Source organism: Xiphophorus couchianus, chromosome 6 (genome assembly GCF_001444195.1).
Source record: "Xiphophorus couchianus chromosome 6, X_couchianus-1.0, whole genome shotgun sequence".
Taxonomy (NCBI): domain Eukaryota; kingdom Metazoa; phylum Chordata; class Actinopteri; order Cyprinodontiformes; family Poeciliidae; genus Xiphophorus; species Xiphophorus couchianus.
Genome location: NC_040233.1, coordinates 3,083,954 through 3,102,266, shown reverse-complemented (window position 1 = coordinate 3,102,266; position 18,313 = coordinate 3,083,954). Strand labels below are relative to the sequence as shown.

At 38.0% G+C, this 18,313-nt stretch overlaps 1 protein-coding gene across 1 annotated transcript in view; it reads left to right on the top strand.

Annotated features, from left to right (window-relative positions):
• The first annotated feature begins 1,162 nt into the window (after positions 1-1,162).
• Positions 1,163-18,313, top strand: part of pkn2a (protein kinase N2a) — a 42,979-nt gene continuing 25,828 nt past the window's right edge. The window contains exons 1-2 of the mRNA XM_028021525.1: positions 1,163-1,585; positions 18,009-18,173. Coding sequence (XP_027877326.1) covers positions 1,565-1,585; positions 18,009-18,173 — 186 coding nt within the window. The 5' untranslated portion in view covers positions 1,163-1,564. The remainder of the gene's footprint in view (positions 1,586-18,008; positions 18,174-18,313) is intronic.

Genomic DNA, 18,313 nt, shown 5'->3' with positions numbered 1-18,313 from the left:
AACAATCTTATGATGTGCTGCTTTTGCAGAGCTCAGGTATTTACACCCCTCAAAGTTTTTCAAATTATGTCCTTTGACAACCATCAACTATGATGACTTTTAATCTGATTTTATGAGATAAAACAAGAAGAAAAACGGTCCACATAATTGCGAATTGGAAGAATGGATGATTTTTTGTTATTTTATTGGAAAAGAAAAGCTCCGTCAGACAGGATGCTGAGGATTTGGCTCTGAGCCTAAATATATAGCTCAAGTTTTCCGCATCCTCTAACAGGACACACTACAGATTTCTATTTCTATTCAACTTATAGGGGCTGTATTACATATTTTTCAGGAACATAGTGCCGTTTCATAACACAATCAAGTAACTATGTTACCTTCAGATGTTGGATGATTCGTATTATTTCCATAATAACTACATCATTGTTAATTTGTCAGCTGTTCAAAGCTGTGGATATTATTTTAGAACCTATCTGTGCTTTAAACATCTAGATTTCTCTCTTTCTGACCTGTTTGTTGTGCTCCTTGGTCTTCATGCTGCTGTTCGTGTTCATGTCATGTTCTCCAATATGTTCTACAACAAATCAGTGAGGTCTTCATAGGCTGTATTTGGACTACGGTTAAATTACACGCCGGTGCACTCTATTCACTAATTGGTTGTCTTCTTAAGGCGGCTAAATATAGCCGCCTTAAATATAGCCGGCTATATTTAAGGCTCCTATCAGAGAAAGACTCCTTTCTCTGATATTCAGAAGTATCAGAGAAAGGAGGGATTAAATACAAATAAATGTCACAATTTCAACATTTATTTGTAAAACAAAAAAAAACTTTGATAACCATGTATTAGTTTCTTTTCAGTTCAGCTCTTAACTTTGCCTTGTAGGCTTCAGTTTTATTTTAGGGGTTAAACTTTTTTTTCTGAAGTTATCATGTATCCAGTTTTATTCAATAACAAATCTTAGTTTTATCCTCACTATTGCTTTTCATGCTATGATAAAACTATGTGTATTAACTTTAGACGATTCTTTCCACTGTTTAGCAGAGTTGACTCTAAGGTCAGAAAGTTTGAAGCGCCTCAATACTCATATCTTCCATGTCGATGTTGTCCTCAGGTTGGTGGCAGGTTAGCGCAAGAAGGTAAGGCTCGTGCGCTGGAAGTTGTGGATCACGTGAGTCCCTGTCCGGGCAGAGCAGTCCAGCAGTGGGAGCCTCTGCCGCAACACTACGGCTCCTCTGGGCGGACGCTTCCATTCTAACCACCGCCTCTCCTTCTCCAGCTACAGTGGGACAGATTTCTGCCGTAGCTTTTTTTTTTTTTTTTTTTTTTTTTTTAACATATGAGCGCCAGTCCACCCTCCGGGACTCTATCGGGACGGTGAGGCCGCGTCAAAGAAGTGCGAAGACGGCATGGGAAGCCCCGTGTTACCCAGAAGAGCGATGGTTTGGCCAAAATAATCCCGTCTTTCTGTCGCCAGAGAGGGAAACTTAAAACAAGTCCTGTTTTTGGAGTCCCGCCGCCCCTCTCTGCTCTCCCCGTAGGATTTGATTCAAAGGCGAATCCAAGATGGCTGCTGATTCCGTGCAGGTAGGAAAAGTTGACAACTATTGCGAAAAGTGCGCAAACCCCGCCGAGAGGTGCATTAGTAAGTTAGCCAAGAGTTTTATTTCATAAAAGCAGGTCCTCGGTGGTTCCGTAGAGTTCTGTTGAACTATAAGGCCGCCGACTGATCCCAGAGGACTGTCTTGGAGCTTTCCATGGATCGAGGCCTGGGAAACAATTATCCAAACTTAAGTTATCATGTAATATTCAACATTTAAGCAGGCTCTTTTGTTTTGCGAATGTTTTCGTGTTAAATTTATGCAGCTCACGTGAAAACACATTAAACGTAGCGCTGCTTTATCTCCACATAAATGATAGTTTACGTTCAGTTCTGATATAACCTTAAAGTTAACGACTCTTCTGTAAACTCCAGTGAGGAGTTCCCGTCTCGCATTGTTTGCAAGAAATCAGCTATATGGAAGGAGTAAACGTAATGTAATTTAGGCAGCGGTTACGTTTAGTGAAGAACTGGTCAGAAACTTTTTAAACTGGTTAAACTTGTAGCCAGCTATATCACTGCCGTAGGGAAAAGTCTAGTTTAACAGCAAAAAAAAAAAAGCCTCCCGGTTTTAAACGGTGTGTCTCCTTGTTGAGTATCAATACTCAGGACGGCGGTTAATGTGGTTTCATTTGAGTGACGTCAGCCCCAGAAGCAGACGTCCCAAGTTTGGTATTACAGTTCGGTGGTCTTAAATAAACACGTTTTAGGTAAACCTGTGTGGCAAGAAGGTTTAAAACATTCAAAATATCTAGACACCATTTTAAAACCCGAGCTTCCAGGGTTATTATTATGATCTTATATAATAATATAAGATATATATAATATAATAATATATATAATATCTTGATATTTTGTGGTGCTATGGCGATAACAATCAAAGTGACTATGAAAAAGAGTTTATTACCTATTACTAGTCCTTTTTTTAGCCAACTGTGTGGATGTGGCTTCCTAGCACAGCAACCTTAGACCAAAACGCAAAATATGCTCTTGAAAAACATTCCCATTTCAAACAGGCTTCTTCATGACACCAGCTGAAGCTACATAATGAAATGTGATTTTTTATATATATATCATTAATCTGCACACAGCAGCTGTGTGATGTCAGACTCAATGATTTTTCATATGTAGGCACTTTTAGTCATAAACTAATAGAGACACACTCATTTGATCACTTGTGGCCGATCGATAACCAGTATTGAAAATTCCAACCTACCGATATCAGTAACAGCTGATTTCAGTTTTCTTTTTAAAAGAAAAAAAACTAAATATAAACGGCACAGAAATACTTTTTTCCTCCTGTATAGAATAGAAAGTTGATGGATATTTACTGTTGTGTGTTAAAATGTTAAAATATTCATTCGTTTATTGTAACTCCACAGGAGACTTTCTGTCATTGTCAGTCGTTATCATTAATAATTCACATTTCGATCCGAGGCAACCTCACAGAGTGTGTGAGAGAGAAATCAGTCACACAGCATTGCGGTTAAACAGGATTTCAGTAATATTTTAAAACATAGATGATTTCAGATCTTGCATTTCAAACAGTCTTTAACGTCTTGTATTGTACTCAGTTTCTCTATGGTTTTCCAATGGAAGTGGTGAACGTTTACCGTAATAGTAAGATTTCTAAAAGACTGCCAACATTTTCTAATCTAGTATGTTCCATGATCAGTAGAACTCTACTGTTCAAATGGATAAAACAGAGCAACTTTCATGTAGTACTTTGAGCTTCCCCTAATTTTCTAAAGAATTATTCCTTTTTGTTGTATCCAGAATAAAAAAAACCAACATGCCTCTATAGCAGTGTACCCAAAAGTTGTACTCAAGTAGAAGTAGTACTACTTCAGTATGTTTTTACTAAAGTAAAACTAAAAAATAGCCATCCAAGAAATTACTCAAGAGTAAAAAAACTATTTAGTAAAAAGTCAACTCCATTACTGAGTAACTGATCAAATTATCAATCTTTTAAAATTTAAAAATGGCATTATCAGACGGACCAAAATAGAAAGTTATGTGGAAGTTTTGGTATTTTAAGGATGAAAATTTCAATAATTCAGATAAGTAACAAAAAATGACATCAGGCAAAGGAAAGGTTTTTCTAAATCAGTTTCTTCCAGTGAAAAACACCTTCCAATCAGGAAGTTGTGTGTGTTAAAACATGGTTGTTCCTCATTCACTGGGTAGAGAATCCAGAAATTTTACTCGATTAAGAGTAGCAATATCTCATAATAAAACTACTGAAGTAAAAGTACAGCATAGTAAAAATACTCCTAAAAGTACTTTCCCCCCAAAAAATGCGGTACTTGTAAATGTAACTAGTTCGTGTAACTAGTTACTACCCAACTCTACTCTCTATAGAAAACACAGTTTTCATTCTAAAACCTCTCACACCTTCTCTGCTTCCTCTAACATCTCATTGCCACTGAAAATGGCAAACTGGATCTTTTTCATTCGGTAACAACTTCCACTCTAAGGAGTTTTGTGGCCTGGTGCTTTCCCTGATTGGAGAATAATCAAATGTTTAATCTTTCCAATGACCAATAATCATAAATATTATTTTTTGGGTTAGTCATCAAGGTTCCGCAGTGTTGCTGGAGGATTAATCATGTTTGCTAAATCCGGTTTGATAGCCGGAGTAAAGCCGATTGTTTTGGTTCCTAATCATTTGGGTTAAAAATTCTTATCATGGTTATTGTTTCACAAGAAATGATATACTATACTGTAAATGCCCACTCCTACTACAGACCTGCCTACTTGTTGTACTGTTAGTGGCTGCACGCTTTTTTAGATGAACTTTAACCGTTGGCCTCAGCTGGTTTGTGTTTTATAAGCTCTCAAAGGGAACCTTGATTATTTCTGCCTTCAGTGGATTGTTTTTTACTGGCTTCCAATAGATGAAGACTCAAGATACAGAAACTGAAGTGATCCCTGTAAGTTAAGTGGTGTATTAAATGTGCTGTACTGGTGCAGATTTATCAAATACATTTGTAATTCATTACATTTATGTCTGTGCTTTCTTTTTTTTTAAAGAAACATTTTAAGTCAATTCAGCTCTGTTTTTCTGTATCGTATCAGCTGATACTAATCTTTAGATATCTGTGTCGGTATCAAAAGTGAAAAAAGTGGACTGGTGTATCCCTACCGGCAACAAAAAAAATTATTCTGTAAAATTAGTCAAAAACGTAATAGCTGAGCTCTTAAAAGTATTCAATAAAAACTGAAATCACATTTTTACCTCTGTTGTTAGTGGTGAACTTGATAAATTGCACATGAATATTCTACTTTATGTAATCAGAAACTCTTTTTTTCAGGTCACCTCCCCGCCCCCAATTATCAAAAGATGAAGCGACTGCTGGGTTGATATTTTTCATAAAAAATGAAATTGATGCTCAAAGGTTTTCTTGTCGGTATTTTCTCTACAAGAGAACATTTATTTCACCTGTGAAGATATCGGTCTGGAAGTCATATTCACTCAGTGTACCATGATATTGAGGGGTGAGATGGCTACGCACCTGAAAACATGAGCTCTGAGATTTAAGCATCAACAACCAGCTTCAGCCAGTTAAACACGTTTTTTTTTTCCCTCTATTCACAAATTTCAAATCCAGCCTTCGACTCCAACGTGGCAGCTGCATCGTTTCTGATGGTAGCCTTCCTGTTTTTAACATTTCACATAAACTGAAGCCTTTCACTGAGACAAGAGGAGCTGATGCTCTGTTGTCATGTGAACAAGTAGTCATAAAATGGCTTTTTCAGTCCCACTGTGTTGACTGATTTCCCAGCACAGGTGCGCTGTGTTTTCTGGTACGGTTGCTGTTGCTTTAATTCACACACTTGTAAGACATGATGGTGGTAACAAATCACCTGGTAACTCGGTTGTATGCTGCTTGGTTCAGAAAGCACGATTATACATAACGTATATAACGTAAAATAAATAAAGCATGAAGGTGCTCAGAGTACAAAGGATAGAATTAGACTGAATAGATCTGCCCTTACAGATGGGGAACATTATCACTCATACTCGACATAGATTTTTTTTTCTATATCAGGACAGAGACAGATATTAATTAGAGTTACTCTACACTTTTCTCTGGCATCTCGGTAAAATAACGTTATATCTTCAGGATATCAGCAACCGGCAACATGTAGTCGTAACACAAACTCAAGTCTTGACAAAAGGATATGCTGTAAAGCTGATTGTATCTGCTCTATTGCCTTCCTATGCTAATAGTAGCCAAAGTGAACCTACACAAGTCCCTCCAGACCCTTGTGAGGGTGACGCAGGTCATGACTCTCGGCAGGTTGGTCCGTCAGAGCCGTTCATTGGTCACTCTGTGACTTTGTTGCTCCATGTTCAAACACGGCCTGCCGTAGCACGTGAGGCATGACCTTTAACAGAAGCTCAAAGAGTGTAATATTACATACAGTGCAATCTGTCCCAAGATATGCTCGGGAGTCTTGCTTGTAGAATCTATGTTTATTACAACGTGTTTCTATTTTTGACCAAAGTAACACACAAGGCCTTGGCCATTGCTGTGCAGCAGGCTGTGGCGAACGATGGATTCGGTGTAATACTCAGATGTTGTGGCTTCTAACGGGAAAGCCTGGCTCTGTAAGCCTGGGCTTGGAGAGTGGCCTGAACTTTTCCATTGTCTTATTGTCTGACCAGAGCTCACATTGTTAATCTGCATGAATTGGAGGTTCAGACCTGGTGTGTGAATTTACTGTCCAATCCAGGTCACTAAGCCACCAAATGAACCCATGAAGGCTATTTTTACTAGGTATGACGTTTGCTAGCAATTTATTTATACAACTCATGTACTTACTAGCCATCCACTTAATACTTTACACTAGTCTGCTGCAGTATGTAACTTTTATTAAAAAAAATTAAAAAGTTGTTTTTTTTACATATTTGTTAAAGCTTGTTACCATGTTGTGACAGTATGTTATGAGACAGATAATCTGTAAAAAGATTGATCTCCACCTCCTCTATGAGCTACTGTTGCCATCTGAAGAAATGACCTGCTCATAGTCAAAAACAACCAATCAGAGCCAGGAGGAGGGTCTTAGCTCTGTCAGTCATCCTCATGTACTCTCTGCTAAATCTTCTAATGGCAGAGAAACAACTTAGCGTTACATGAAAATTGGTGGCCATGTTAACTAGCCTAGCATTTCACAACATGCAATGCTAGATCCAGCGTAGCAGAGAGAATTTGGGATGCGGGCAGAATAGTAGAGAGAGGGATGAGTAGCGCTACACGGAGGATGATTGACAGATCCGCCTCCTTTTCTGATTGGTTGTTTCTAGTTAGCACTGGGAGCAGAGGAGCTAGTTTTTTTCTCACAGATTATCTGTCTCATGACGTACTATCAGATCATAGTGACAGTTTCAGTTTTTAAAAATATTTTAATAAACGTTACATACTGCCACAAGTAGGGCTGGGCAATAAATTGATTTTATTGATCTAATAAAATGTTTGTTTTTGGAAGATTGCATTTTTGGAAATGTGGATTTTTTCACCAATGCACTCCTTTGTTTCCATAGTTCTGAGTGATGTCAGCACGGCCTCTTGTTTACAAGTGTTTCACAGCTGCTATACTTTCAGTTCAACTCTGACAAAGTATTCAGACCAGGTTAAGATTTTTTTGTGATTAATAATACAAGAATAAAGTCATAATATTACCAGAATAAATTTGTAATATTAGGAGAGAAGTAATTTTATGAGAATGCAGACATGAAAATACTGAAAAACTAAAATCTTGAGTGTAAAACACATACCTTGTATGTGTTTTACACTCAAGATGCTCAACATTCCTCATTTTATACTTTGTATGTGTTTTACAAAGTATAAACTCATACCACACAATGTCAGCATTAAACACATTTGTTTTAACACATCAGCATCAAATTATCATCAGTAGCAGAACATTGAAACTATCGTGAAAAGAAAGCAGCTCACATACTGAGCTGGTCATATCATATTACAATAAAACGTTTGTTCTTGTAATTAAACAGAAATTCTCATTTTCTCCATCGTATCACTCAGTAGAGATGACTGAAGTAAAAACAACTTTTTGAAAATATTTTCTGTCATTTTTTTTTTTTTTACAAAAGAAAGTGAGAAAAAAATTTCATTGGACATCGCATGGAAAAAATCTGAGCTTTTATTTTTAAATCATATTCCTCATATCAAGCCATTTTTGTTATTATTATATAACCCGGGTAGTAGTGCATGATTATGGATTGTCTCATAGTAAATAGTGGAGCCACAGTCGTTGAGTCCATCAGTCTTGCGCTGTGTTTTCTTATGAGAGGAAGCATTTGCTTACAGTTCCTGCTTCACTTCTCTTTGAACCCATGACGTCTCATGTTCCTGGTATGACATTTTTTTCCCTCCACATGAGTCGGTGTGTTCAGTTTGCAAGAAATGACAACACCTGCACATGACGACCAGCATCTCTGCCATCTGTGGTAAAGACAGTGGAACTAGAGACCAGAATAGTCACGTCAACGATGCGTGTGTTAATTTCAAATTAAAATGTAGGCCTTGTGTTTGCCGGAGTTGATGAATGTCAGGCTTATCTGATTGGCTTTTCTTGGATTTCCTTGCATTGTTGCACAGTAAAATAGGATCGTTTGGGTGTCCACTGTTGTCCTTATACCACACTGGGCAAACACAGCAAGGAGTGCAAACAAATTTTGCACTGGAACGAGCAAACGAGAGACCTCTTCCTCCCCCGTCCAATCACTCACAACCTCCATTTTAACTGTGAGTCATCATGGAGAATATATGCAAACTATACTTTCCTCAAGAAGTGAACACCTAGAGAAGAGAGCCTGGATTTATGGCTGCAGGAGGCAGAAGGCTACTTGTTTAGTTTACTTCTACACTTTCCTTCCAAACTGTTTGTAACATGGGCCAAGAGAATTCACAGGCCAGAAAATAAAACATTTTTAAAAACTTATTTAAAGACGATTTTTCCTCCCCCTGCTCAACAATTAAGAAAGCATGGAATATTTTAAACAAAGAAAATAGTCTTTATTTTACATTATTATTTGTAGGAAAGGAACGTGTAAATCATTGTAGGTCTAAAACTTCAAGAGGGTTTTGAGTGTTTTTTGCTTATTGACAGAAAGGCAATCATTTTACTAATTTGTTTTTGAAAAAATAAAAATTCAATCCGTTCTCAGTAATGAAAACATGATTTAGGTCACTTTTCATGTATAATAGCTTTAATAATGTACGGTAGTTAAAAGCTACTGTCGGTGCACCAAAGTCGTCTTTTGTGTAAAAGTCAGTAGATGGTTGTGGTTCTGTGTATCATGAACTAAAGGGAAAGTAAAAATCTCGGTAATTAAAAGAGGACAATTATGTTGTGTTTCTAACATTTTTGTGAGAAGATTTTAATTTGTGGCCAGCCAGTCACAATAACAGATTCTGCTGGACTATAAATTGTCCCAGTAACTGCTGCGCTAAACGATAATGTTGTTGTTTTGAGGACATTTTTAGTTAATATATTGGTAATGGCATAATAACACAAATTCTCCCGTTCAAAGACCAGTAAATGTTAATTTTGTTAAGAACACTTAGCACTGAAACTGGAAGATATTTTGCATATCCCAAATAAAAACACCAGAACCAAAAACAATAAATATAACCACTTACAACTGAAACCATGAATTAAAAAAATGATGAGATCCCTCAACAAAATTGGCTTTAAAAAAATTTTGTCATAAGATTAGAAATTGAGTTTATTGCAATTAATTGATCAATTGCTTCTTTTGTCTAAATTGGGGAAATAAAAAGTCTCCATCTGCATCAGAACAAATCTGTGTCACTCAGCGTCTCCGGGCCGCACTTTGGACAACACTGCTTTACATGTTGACAGAAAAAGCCTTGCTTTATTCGCCAGTACAGTTAAAGGTGTTCACTTATCCATCCATGTTATTGCAGCTTTTTATCTTTTTCAATTTCCCCCCTTCTAATAGAGTTGTCAATTATTTCTCTTGTACTTTAGAGAACTGGAGTCACCATAAAGGTCCAAAAGGTTTGGATTTATCATGATTTTAAATATGAAATTCTAAGAAATCTGGAATTTTAACGGGTGAGTGACTTTCAAACTTTCAAACTACATAAACTAAAGTCAGAGTTATTGGATTCTAAAACAACAATAATGAGCCTGTCGCAATAAATAATCGCATGATAAATTAGAATGAGCTAGATCATTTCCATTCTGATGATTCATATTTTTTGAAGAGCATTTTTGTTTTCAGAGACTTCATAATCCATTTTATGTATGGTTTTGGTTGTGTGTGGTTTTTATTTCCTTTTTTATTGTTTTTGGTGATTGTGTTTTATTTTGGATATTTGCAATACCTTCCAGTTACAGGTTGGGAATGTTCTGTACAAAACTAAAGTTCATTGTTCTTTGACTTATTATGCCATTTTCAATATATTACTTGAAAATGGTCTCAAAACAGCAATATTATCGCTTATCGCAATCATTTCTGGCACAATTTATCGTCAGTGCCTAAATTATCCTAACCTTTTCATCTTTTATTACTATAGCTATTATTCTCCGTAACGTGTAGTAATTAACTAGTAGTTTGATTCTGATGACTACAGTTTGGACAATAACATGAGAAAAGACAAACAGATAAAGGAAGTAGAAGTTTAACAAACATGTTACTCAGCTTGGGACTGAACACCAGCTGATGGCAGGGCTCCTTTAATATCCATAAGACTGTTAAAGCTGTAATATGCAGCAACAGTTGAGGGCCAGGGATACTGTGTCGAATCTGTAGCGTGTTATTAAAATGACATACAACTGTAGGATCAGTAATAGAAGATTTTAGCTGTTTTTATATTCTAGCGTTGATTTAACTTGTCCCTTATATTTATTTATGAAAGTTCTCATTGAAGTACTCAACAGTTTTATTGAGCCAGGTATTTAAAAGAATTAAGTGTGCTTAACTACCAAGCTGTGTTTATTATGATTGCCATTCAGCCGTTTATTGTTTGATAATATCACAGGAGCAGAGGCCTCCAGTAAACTACGTAGGTTCAACACACCCAGGATCTTTCCCTGACTAAACCGTAACTCTGCAGATTTGTCATAGTAATTCTAAATCATCATGAAATCAATACTGGGACACAAGTTTTCTTGCTCTGGGTGTGTGTTTTGATGGAATTAAAGGACCAATCACATTGAAAGAACAGGAAAAGAATTAGCACACATACACACACACACACAAAAACCCCCAGATAAATTAGGCCTGCACAATAAGTCAGTAACAATATACATAGTGGCAGACATATAATCTGTATATATAGATAACACATCTGCTAATTCAGTGTATAGAATAGCCACTGAACTCCGATCCAGAACTTCACGGCATTCTGGGAGATGTAGGCAGAGGAAAGACTTTAGCTGGCCAACCTTGCAAGGCCAGCTAAGCTAGGTTGGTGACATCAACTAACTCACTCACTCTTTTGGTTACCTGCCACAGCCGCTGATGATGAGAGGAGCAGCCATATTGAAACAATATGTATCAATATGGCAGTAGTCGCAGTTGCTCCCACTTTCTGACATTTTGAGTTCATTCTGACTAGGATGTTGGAATTTTCCATTTTCAACTACTGCTGGAACTCAACTTCATTAGTTTCTGTTAATTAGTTGTTGTTTTTTTAACTGTAATGCCTCCTTTTGAAAAGATATTATTTATAATGCATACTGAGCACATCATGTCTGTGTGATTATGTTGATACTGGGATTGCTTGGAGCTGTGAATATATTTAAAATGACACAAAAAAACAACACAAATTGATAAAAACACAAATGTTTTTTTTTTAATGGATTCATGCTTTAATGATGTGGCTGCAGTGTAAATATGAGAATTATTGTGCCTGCTCAGTGGATTTAGTTTTTTGTGGTGGTGAGCTCTCCACCCACCTTGTCAGCGTCTTTGATCCCCTAATAGCAGCTTCGCCTGAGAGAACAACCGTGGCTGGATTTACCGAGTTGATAACTAGCTAATTGTACAACTTTAATGGCTAGTTTAGTTAATCCAAAGCTGTTACAGAAAATCTGGACAGGTGGAAGTTGCTTCTTGGTATTAGGCCCCTGGAAATGGTCGTGTATTGTGGTTACGTCTGGTGATGTTAGCATAAATTAAGTCCAATACAACCTTGGTTTCACAGTAGCTGCGCTTCCATTACAAACATACACAAAACATTGTCATTATTCTGCTAATGTCAAAAAAAACACAATTTCACTATTGTGGTGTTTCCATTAAATAAGAGACGTAATTAAAATCACATGTGAATAAGTTTGTTCACGCAATAAGTCATTTAAAAACATGCTGTGTCATCATCCTCCTACTACTTCTTGTTGTCTTCTTTGTCGTTTCTGCCAGTGGTAACATCCGGTTGTGGATCTTGTTAGATCCGGAAAAAGTATTTCCATGGCAGTTTTGCAAAATACACAAACAGCCGAAAAACCACCTCATTTTAGTGGCAAGACTTTTTGTCAAATTTTATGGAATTCTTGTGTTTCCTCTAGGCAAATTTTTTTCCCAATTCCAATTTTTGCAATTTTATGGTCAACGGAAACGCAGCTTGTAATGCCTACAGTACAGAACTGATGTTATCAGTTCTGTAGAAATGATGATGTCATTTCCACAGACAACACATTTGAGCTCTATGCTTTGCATTGTGGTAATACCTCTCTGAGATCCCAGGGTGTCTCCTCCATCACATGTGTTCTCTGGTTGGGGGGAGGGGTGCCGAAGACAGCCAGTGATATTCTTCAACTGGTGTTAATTTTAAACCCGGTTCTCACCGTGGAGTGAGATTAGGTCCCAATCTGGGCTGCTGTGACCTCACAGAGCGAGAAGCTAAGAAGGATTTGGCTGTCTCTGCTCAGACGGTTTATCTTCCCTGTTTATGTCAATGGTCTGTGTGAGAGAGTTGGAGCAAAGCAGACACTGGCAGAGTCAATGACCGAGAGTCTGGCTGCCGCCTCGGCCCAGCGCGGCAAAGCCTGGTCTTTTGCAGCGTTGAATCAGTCTGTGTAATAGAACTGAACGCGATGACGGTCTAGCTGGTCGGCAGAAGATGCGTGGACTTGTTTGTTCAACTGATCTGGAGATGGATTTGGCTGAAGCTGATGAAGTTGTGGTAAGAAACAGCTAGTAATCCCAAGGAACTTGTTTTTCAAAGAGAGATTTGCCTGAAGCAGGTTGAATAAATGTTAAAGTCAAGTTAATTTGGATCGCACATTTCAGCAACAAGGCATTTCAAAGTGCTTTACATCATAAAAATATAATATTAGGCCTGTCACGATAGCAAATTTTGCTGGACAATAAATTCCTCAAGAAATTATTGTGATAAATGATAATATTGTTTTGAGACCATTTTCAAATAATATAATATTTAATATAATATTTATAATATATTATTATAATAATGCAAAAACCCATCCTCAAAGATTAATAGACTTTAAATTCTAATGAACATTTATCACTGGAACTGGAAGACATGTTAAATATCCAAAATAAACTAAACAAAACAACAGAAACAACAAATAAAGTGAATTATGAAGTTTCTGTAAACAAAATTGTCCTTCAAGAAAAGGGGCTAGTTGAGACTGAAGACTTGACAGTTCTTGGTAGAAAGAGAGAGAAAAGAGGAAACAATAAATCAAGCAAATGGAAATTATTGAGCTTGTTTTAATTAATCATGCGATTAATTGATTTGTTGATAATTGTGACAGGTCTACAAAATACATGCTGTCATCAAAATTATCAAGCAAATTGAGAATCAAATGTACCTCAAATATTAATGTTCCGGTTCTTATGAATCAGAAGCAGTTCTGAACAGGATTTTTAGCCTTGATTTGAAGAAGCTCAGTGTTTCAGCAACTTTGCAGTTTTCTGGAAGTTTGTTCCAGATTAGTAGAGGATAAAAACTGGCTTTCCGCATTTGGTTAATTCATTTCTATGATGAATGTTTTAAAGGCTTTTGTATCATATTGGCTCAATTCAGTTAGTTAGACCTTGTAGTGTTGAAAATAATGTTATGGATCCTTTTTTATCACCCACTTAAATAAAATATTGACTACTATATTGACTATGTTTAAAGAACCGTGTTGTTTATTTTAATTCAAAATCGCTGTGCATTCATGGTGACCTCTAAAGCCGCGGCGTTCAGGAAGTGACTGCTAATCCTCCTTAAGTTAAGGTGATGGTTTTAAAGATGCAGGTCACTGGTGACTGACAGCAGCAGTGAAAAGCGGGTGTATGGAGGCAGCTCAAGTTCAAAACTCCACTATGCTGGAGTGAGGCCAGAGCACTCAGGCTGAGCGGCTGAGCCTCATGTTTGGTCAGAAGACCTTTTCACTGCCACAGGCATCAGGCTTTTCTGCAGCCACTTGCCCTCCAGCCCAGTGGGAACTGACAGATCTTCACAACGCAAAACTAGGGCAGCTGAGTTGTGCAAATATGATATGCTGAAAAAAATGTTGGCAGTTTAGAATGACTCAGTACTATGCAAACAAGGAGCTGGGTTTTTTTTGGTTTTTTTTACACTTTCCCTTTGATCTTTTTAACCAAAATGAGAAGACAAGAATTAACTTGTGAAGTTGCTATGACTAATAACCAGATTACATTAAAAAGTAATTTAATATTTGCACATGTCAAGAAAATCCGAGCTCATCCCACTTCCCCATGCTGGAGATTTAAGTTTAACAGTAATAATAAATAAAGTTATCTTTAAAATGAATCACTCAAGTGATATCAAGGCCCAACAGTAGACTTAAGTGTCAATAAAATAAATCTAGTTGTGTGTGTTGTTTTTGTCTCATGCAAACTTTGCTTTAATTCTACTTTTTTCTATCTAATCATAAGAAATCATAGTCAGTCAGAGAGAGTCATTAAACAAGAAAAGCAGGTTTCCTGGAAAAAGAGGAAGTTTCCAGCCTGCAGATTTATAAAAATAGCTGAGACTATTCCTTAGTTTAAAGGTAAAGTTTTAAAGAATGAAATCTAAACATTATTAGTAATTGGATAAGATTCAAAGTAAAATACTTATATTAATATTGGTTTACTTGTAATAATACTTACACTTATATTTGTGAGAACACCTACAAGAAAAACAAGTAACTGTAACTTTGGTATCAAATAATTAGAATCATGGATTATTCTTGGTTTCTTTTCAGAAAAACATCTGTAATAACTCACATTAAGATTATAATAAGGATAATTAATAAGTTATGGTTATAAAATCATAAATGAATGCTAAATCAGAGAAGCTAAAGAAAATAAATGTGATATAAATGTGATTTTGACATTAAACTTGAAATGGTGTAAAAAGGTGTAACTGCAATTAAACATCACTGATATGTTGGAGGTAGAGAGTAGGTGAAAGGTTGTGCAGGCAAGGGACATAGGAGGTTGAGCAACCCTGAGACATTAGCACAGACATCAGGACATAATGTCTGTAAGACAGTGATGGATATGAGATCATCTGTCTAAGCAGTCAGCCAATTAAACAAGCACAGCAACAGTGCTAGCCAATGAAAACGCACCAAAAGGTGGATAAACCCTATAAAAGGTGGGTGCAAAAGAGGAACCGTTCGTTGGATCCTCCGGGCAGCTTCGAGCCAAGATCGAGATGGACAAAGAACTCTGCAGCTGAAGAAGAGCCGGGGCCACAGAGCCGGAGACTGTCCTGTGCATGCATGGGGACCAACCCGTCAGGCCCACAATCTGTGGCTTCGAATCGCACTTCTCTCATCGGCTGGGTTCTGACCCCAAAGACAAAGATGAAGACAAAGACAAGGAAGAAGAACTGGTGCCTTTTTTCCTGCCAGCACCAAGTCCTGTGTGACCTCACCATCCATGCGGAGAAGAAGTTCATCGGACCTACAGAGATCCCTGCCTTCGTCGATCAACTTCCTCCTCCTGCTGCAGCACCTTCTTCGTCGTCGTGCCAGGTCTGGGGTTCGAAACGCCAAACTCCGTCCGTCTCTCTCTAAGGTTCCTTTTTTAGTTCTCAGTGTCAGCAGTAGGGAAAGATAGACTAGACGATTGATTTTACTTATTTGATTATTTCTGCTACTGAATTAAGCTGTACTGACCCTTGCAAAACTGCCTTACTAATAAAATATTTAGCATAAAGAAAATCTAAAAGATGTTGTGGACATTCAGTTAATGAGTCACCTTAAAGTTCTTTGATGGTTGTAAAATAGCTATGATGTTTGATTCTGGAGAGGAAAAAGTGGAAAATGTTTTTAGGTTGCTGGTAGCCCATATGTAAAACATCATCCTTGGGACTCGCCCGAGTCACTAAAACCTACCTGGTTCAATAACAAATGCACGTTGTAAAATAGAGAACAAGCGACCGTTAACAGGTGTGCTCTGTGAAACTAGTTGGCTGTAGGCTGCTCAGTCTGGCTAATTCACAGGGGGAAGAAGGGTGGGACACCTGGATGTAGGCCGTCAGATAACCAGGCGAATCGTTTCTCGAAACCAGCTTAAACAGAGTTTACTTCAGTTCTGGACAGGGTAAATCCCAGCAGATTTAGGAAACTCAATTAACCCGTTAGAAGGAGAGCTGGTAGCACATCTCCCCTCTCAGAAGAGGAAGTACGAGAGTGAGAGAGTAGAGACAGAAAGGAGGGGGGGGGGGTGTTGCGCAACAACACACAATAACAGCAACATACACTGCAACAGTTACAATTGTAAAATATATGTTATTACTTAAAAATGAATTATTATTTGATATTTTTCTAATAATTAACTGTTAATTATTAGGAAATTGAGTTTATTGCAATTGCAATAAACTCAATTTCCTTCCTTTTAATGAACAAACATTTAAATCAGTGATCCCCAGCCCCCCGGTGCCGGTCTGTGGACAAATTGGTACCGGGCCGCACAAGAAATAACTAAATATTTCCGTTTTATGTATTATTTGAGTCTGGAGGATCTTTTATTTTGAAAATTCTTTAACCGGATTCTCTCGGTTACGTCTTGCACGCCAACATTGAGCCCACAAGCAGCGAAATGAGTAAGAAACAGATCAAACGTCTTTGGAAAGTTTCTTTGGGAAGGGAAAAGTCCCAGAGAAAGAGACAGGAGAATGGATTTATCCCGGCAGGTGATTCCCACATTCCAAGCCGGCTCTGCATGATATGGTGACCGGCTTGTTACTGAGGCAATGAAGCCTTCAAACTGTTTCGCCACATAGAGACTAAGCACCCTGTGCATAAGCAACACTTCGGGTGTCATTGTCTCTCATCACTCCCAGATGGGACCGTCTCGTTGCAGAGAAACAAGCTCAGGGCTCCCATTAGTCGTTATCGTAAGTTAACATTTTCACGAAAATAAAATGTTAATTTTTGTGGTGCATACATGCTGTCATCTGTATCTTATTTTGAATGGATATGTAGACGCTACCATAGCGACCAGAGTCAGAGAGCGTTAGGGCAGTGGTCGAGATGAGGGGAGTGGAGCTTATATGTTTTAGGTCTGGTTCACACGGCACGATTTAAGGATTGTCGGACGATTTTCCAAACTTCTGTGACCACAGAGCCGATAAAAGTACAACAGGTTCGATCGGTTCGTGTGTCCAGCAACACACCACACACATTACACTTGCGAACATCCCGATTCCAGAAGAAAATCTAGTATAACCCCCAACATACCATACGTGAATTTAGAATAATCAAACACGGATGACGATGTAGAAGCAGCAGTGATAGTTTGTGGACTCATTTTAAGCGATAAAAGACGTAACAAAAAGAAAAGGCGTTTGATAAAAGACTGCGAGAGCAGCCGCTCTATTTGCTTTACTTTGATTTGGAGGCGAGTTATGTTTTTTTGTAGTTAACATTTTTAACTGAACAAAAATAACCATATATGTTTATTTAATAAACATATATAAAAATGACCTTTACATATAGTAATAAACATTTCCACATGTCACCTCCAATGTCTACCGGACCCTCAGTTGCCATGTCAACTGTTTGGGATTCCCCTCCGTTCTTACGTCACCGCGCTTTCTGATTGGTTACCTGTCACATTCAACAGGCTGCGTTCTCGCTCCCCGTCAGGGAAAACCCCACAGGCTGCGATAATCAGGCCAAGACAATGTTGAATATGCCCGATTTTATATCGGGCATATTCAACACACCCACACACTGCAGGACGTTGTAAGATTGTCGTAAAAGAAAACTCGGGGGGGGGAAAGGCTTTAGCAGGAATACCAACATGCAGAAGCATTATCTTACCCCTTGTAGGGTGAGAAGTCCCTCTCTTCTGCCTCCTTCCTCTCTGTCGTCCCTCTGCGTTACATACCAGGTTTCCTCGTCTCAACTTCGTTTTGTTTCTCACCTTTTCTTCCCCAGGGGGATGCCAGGGCCCAGCTGGTGGCAGAGCGACTGGGTCTTGGACAAAACCTGGACCTATCTGACACCATGGTCCAGCAGAAGCTGGACGAGATCAAGGATCAGATCCGTCGTGAGATCCGCAAGGAGTTGAAGATCAAAGAAGGTGCAGAGAACCTGCGCAAGGTAACCCCAAAAATATTACTTGCAAAAAAAGTAATTTTACTTGATTGCAAAGTAGTACCAAACTTTAATCATTTCCAATTTGTAGCTCTTTCTATTACTCTGTCAAATTTACCACCCAACAGATGTAATAGTGCTCCTTT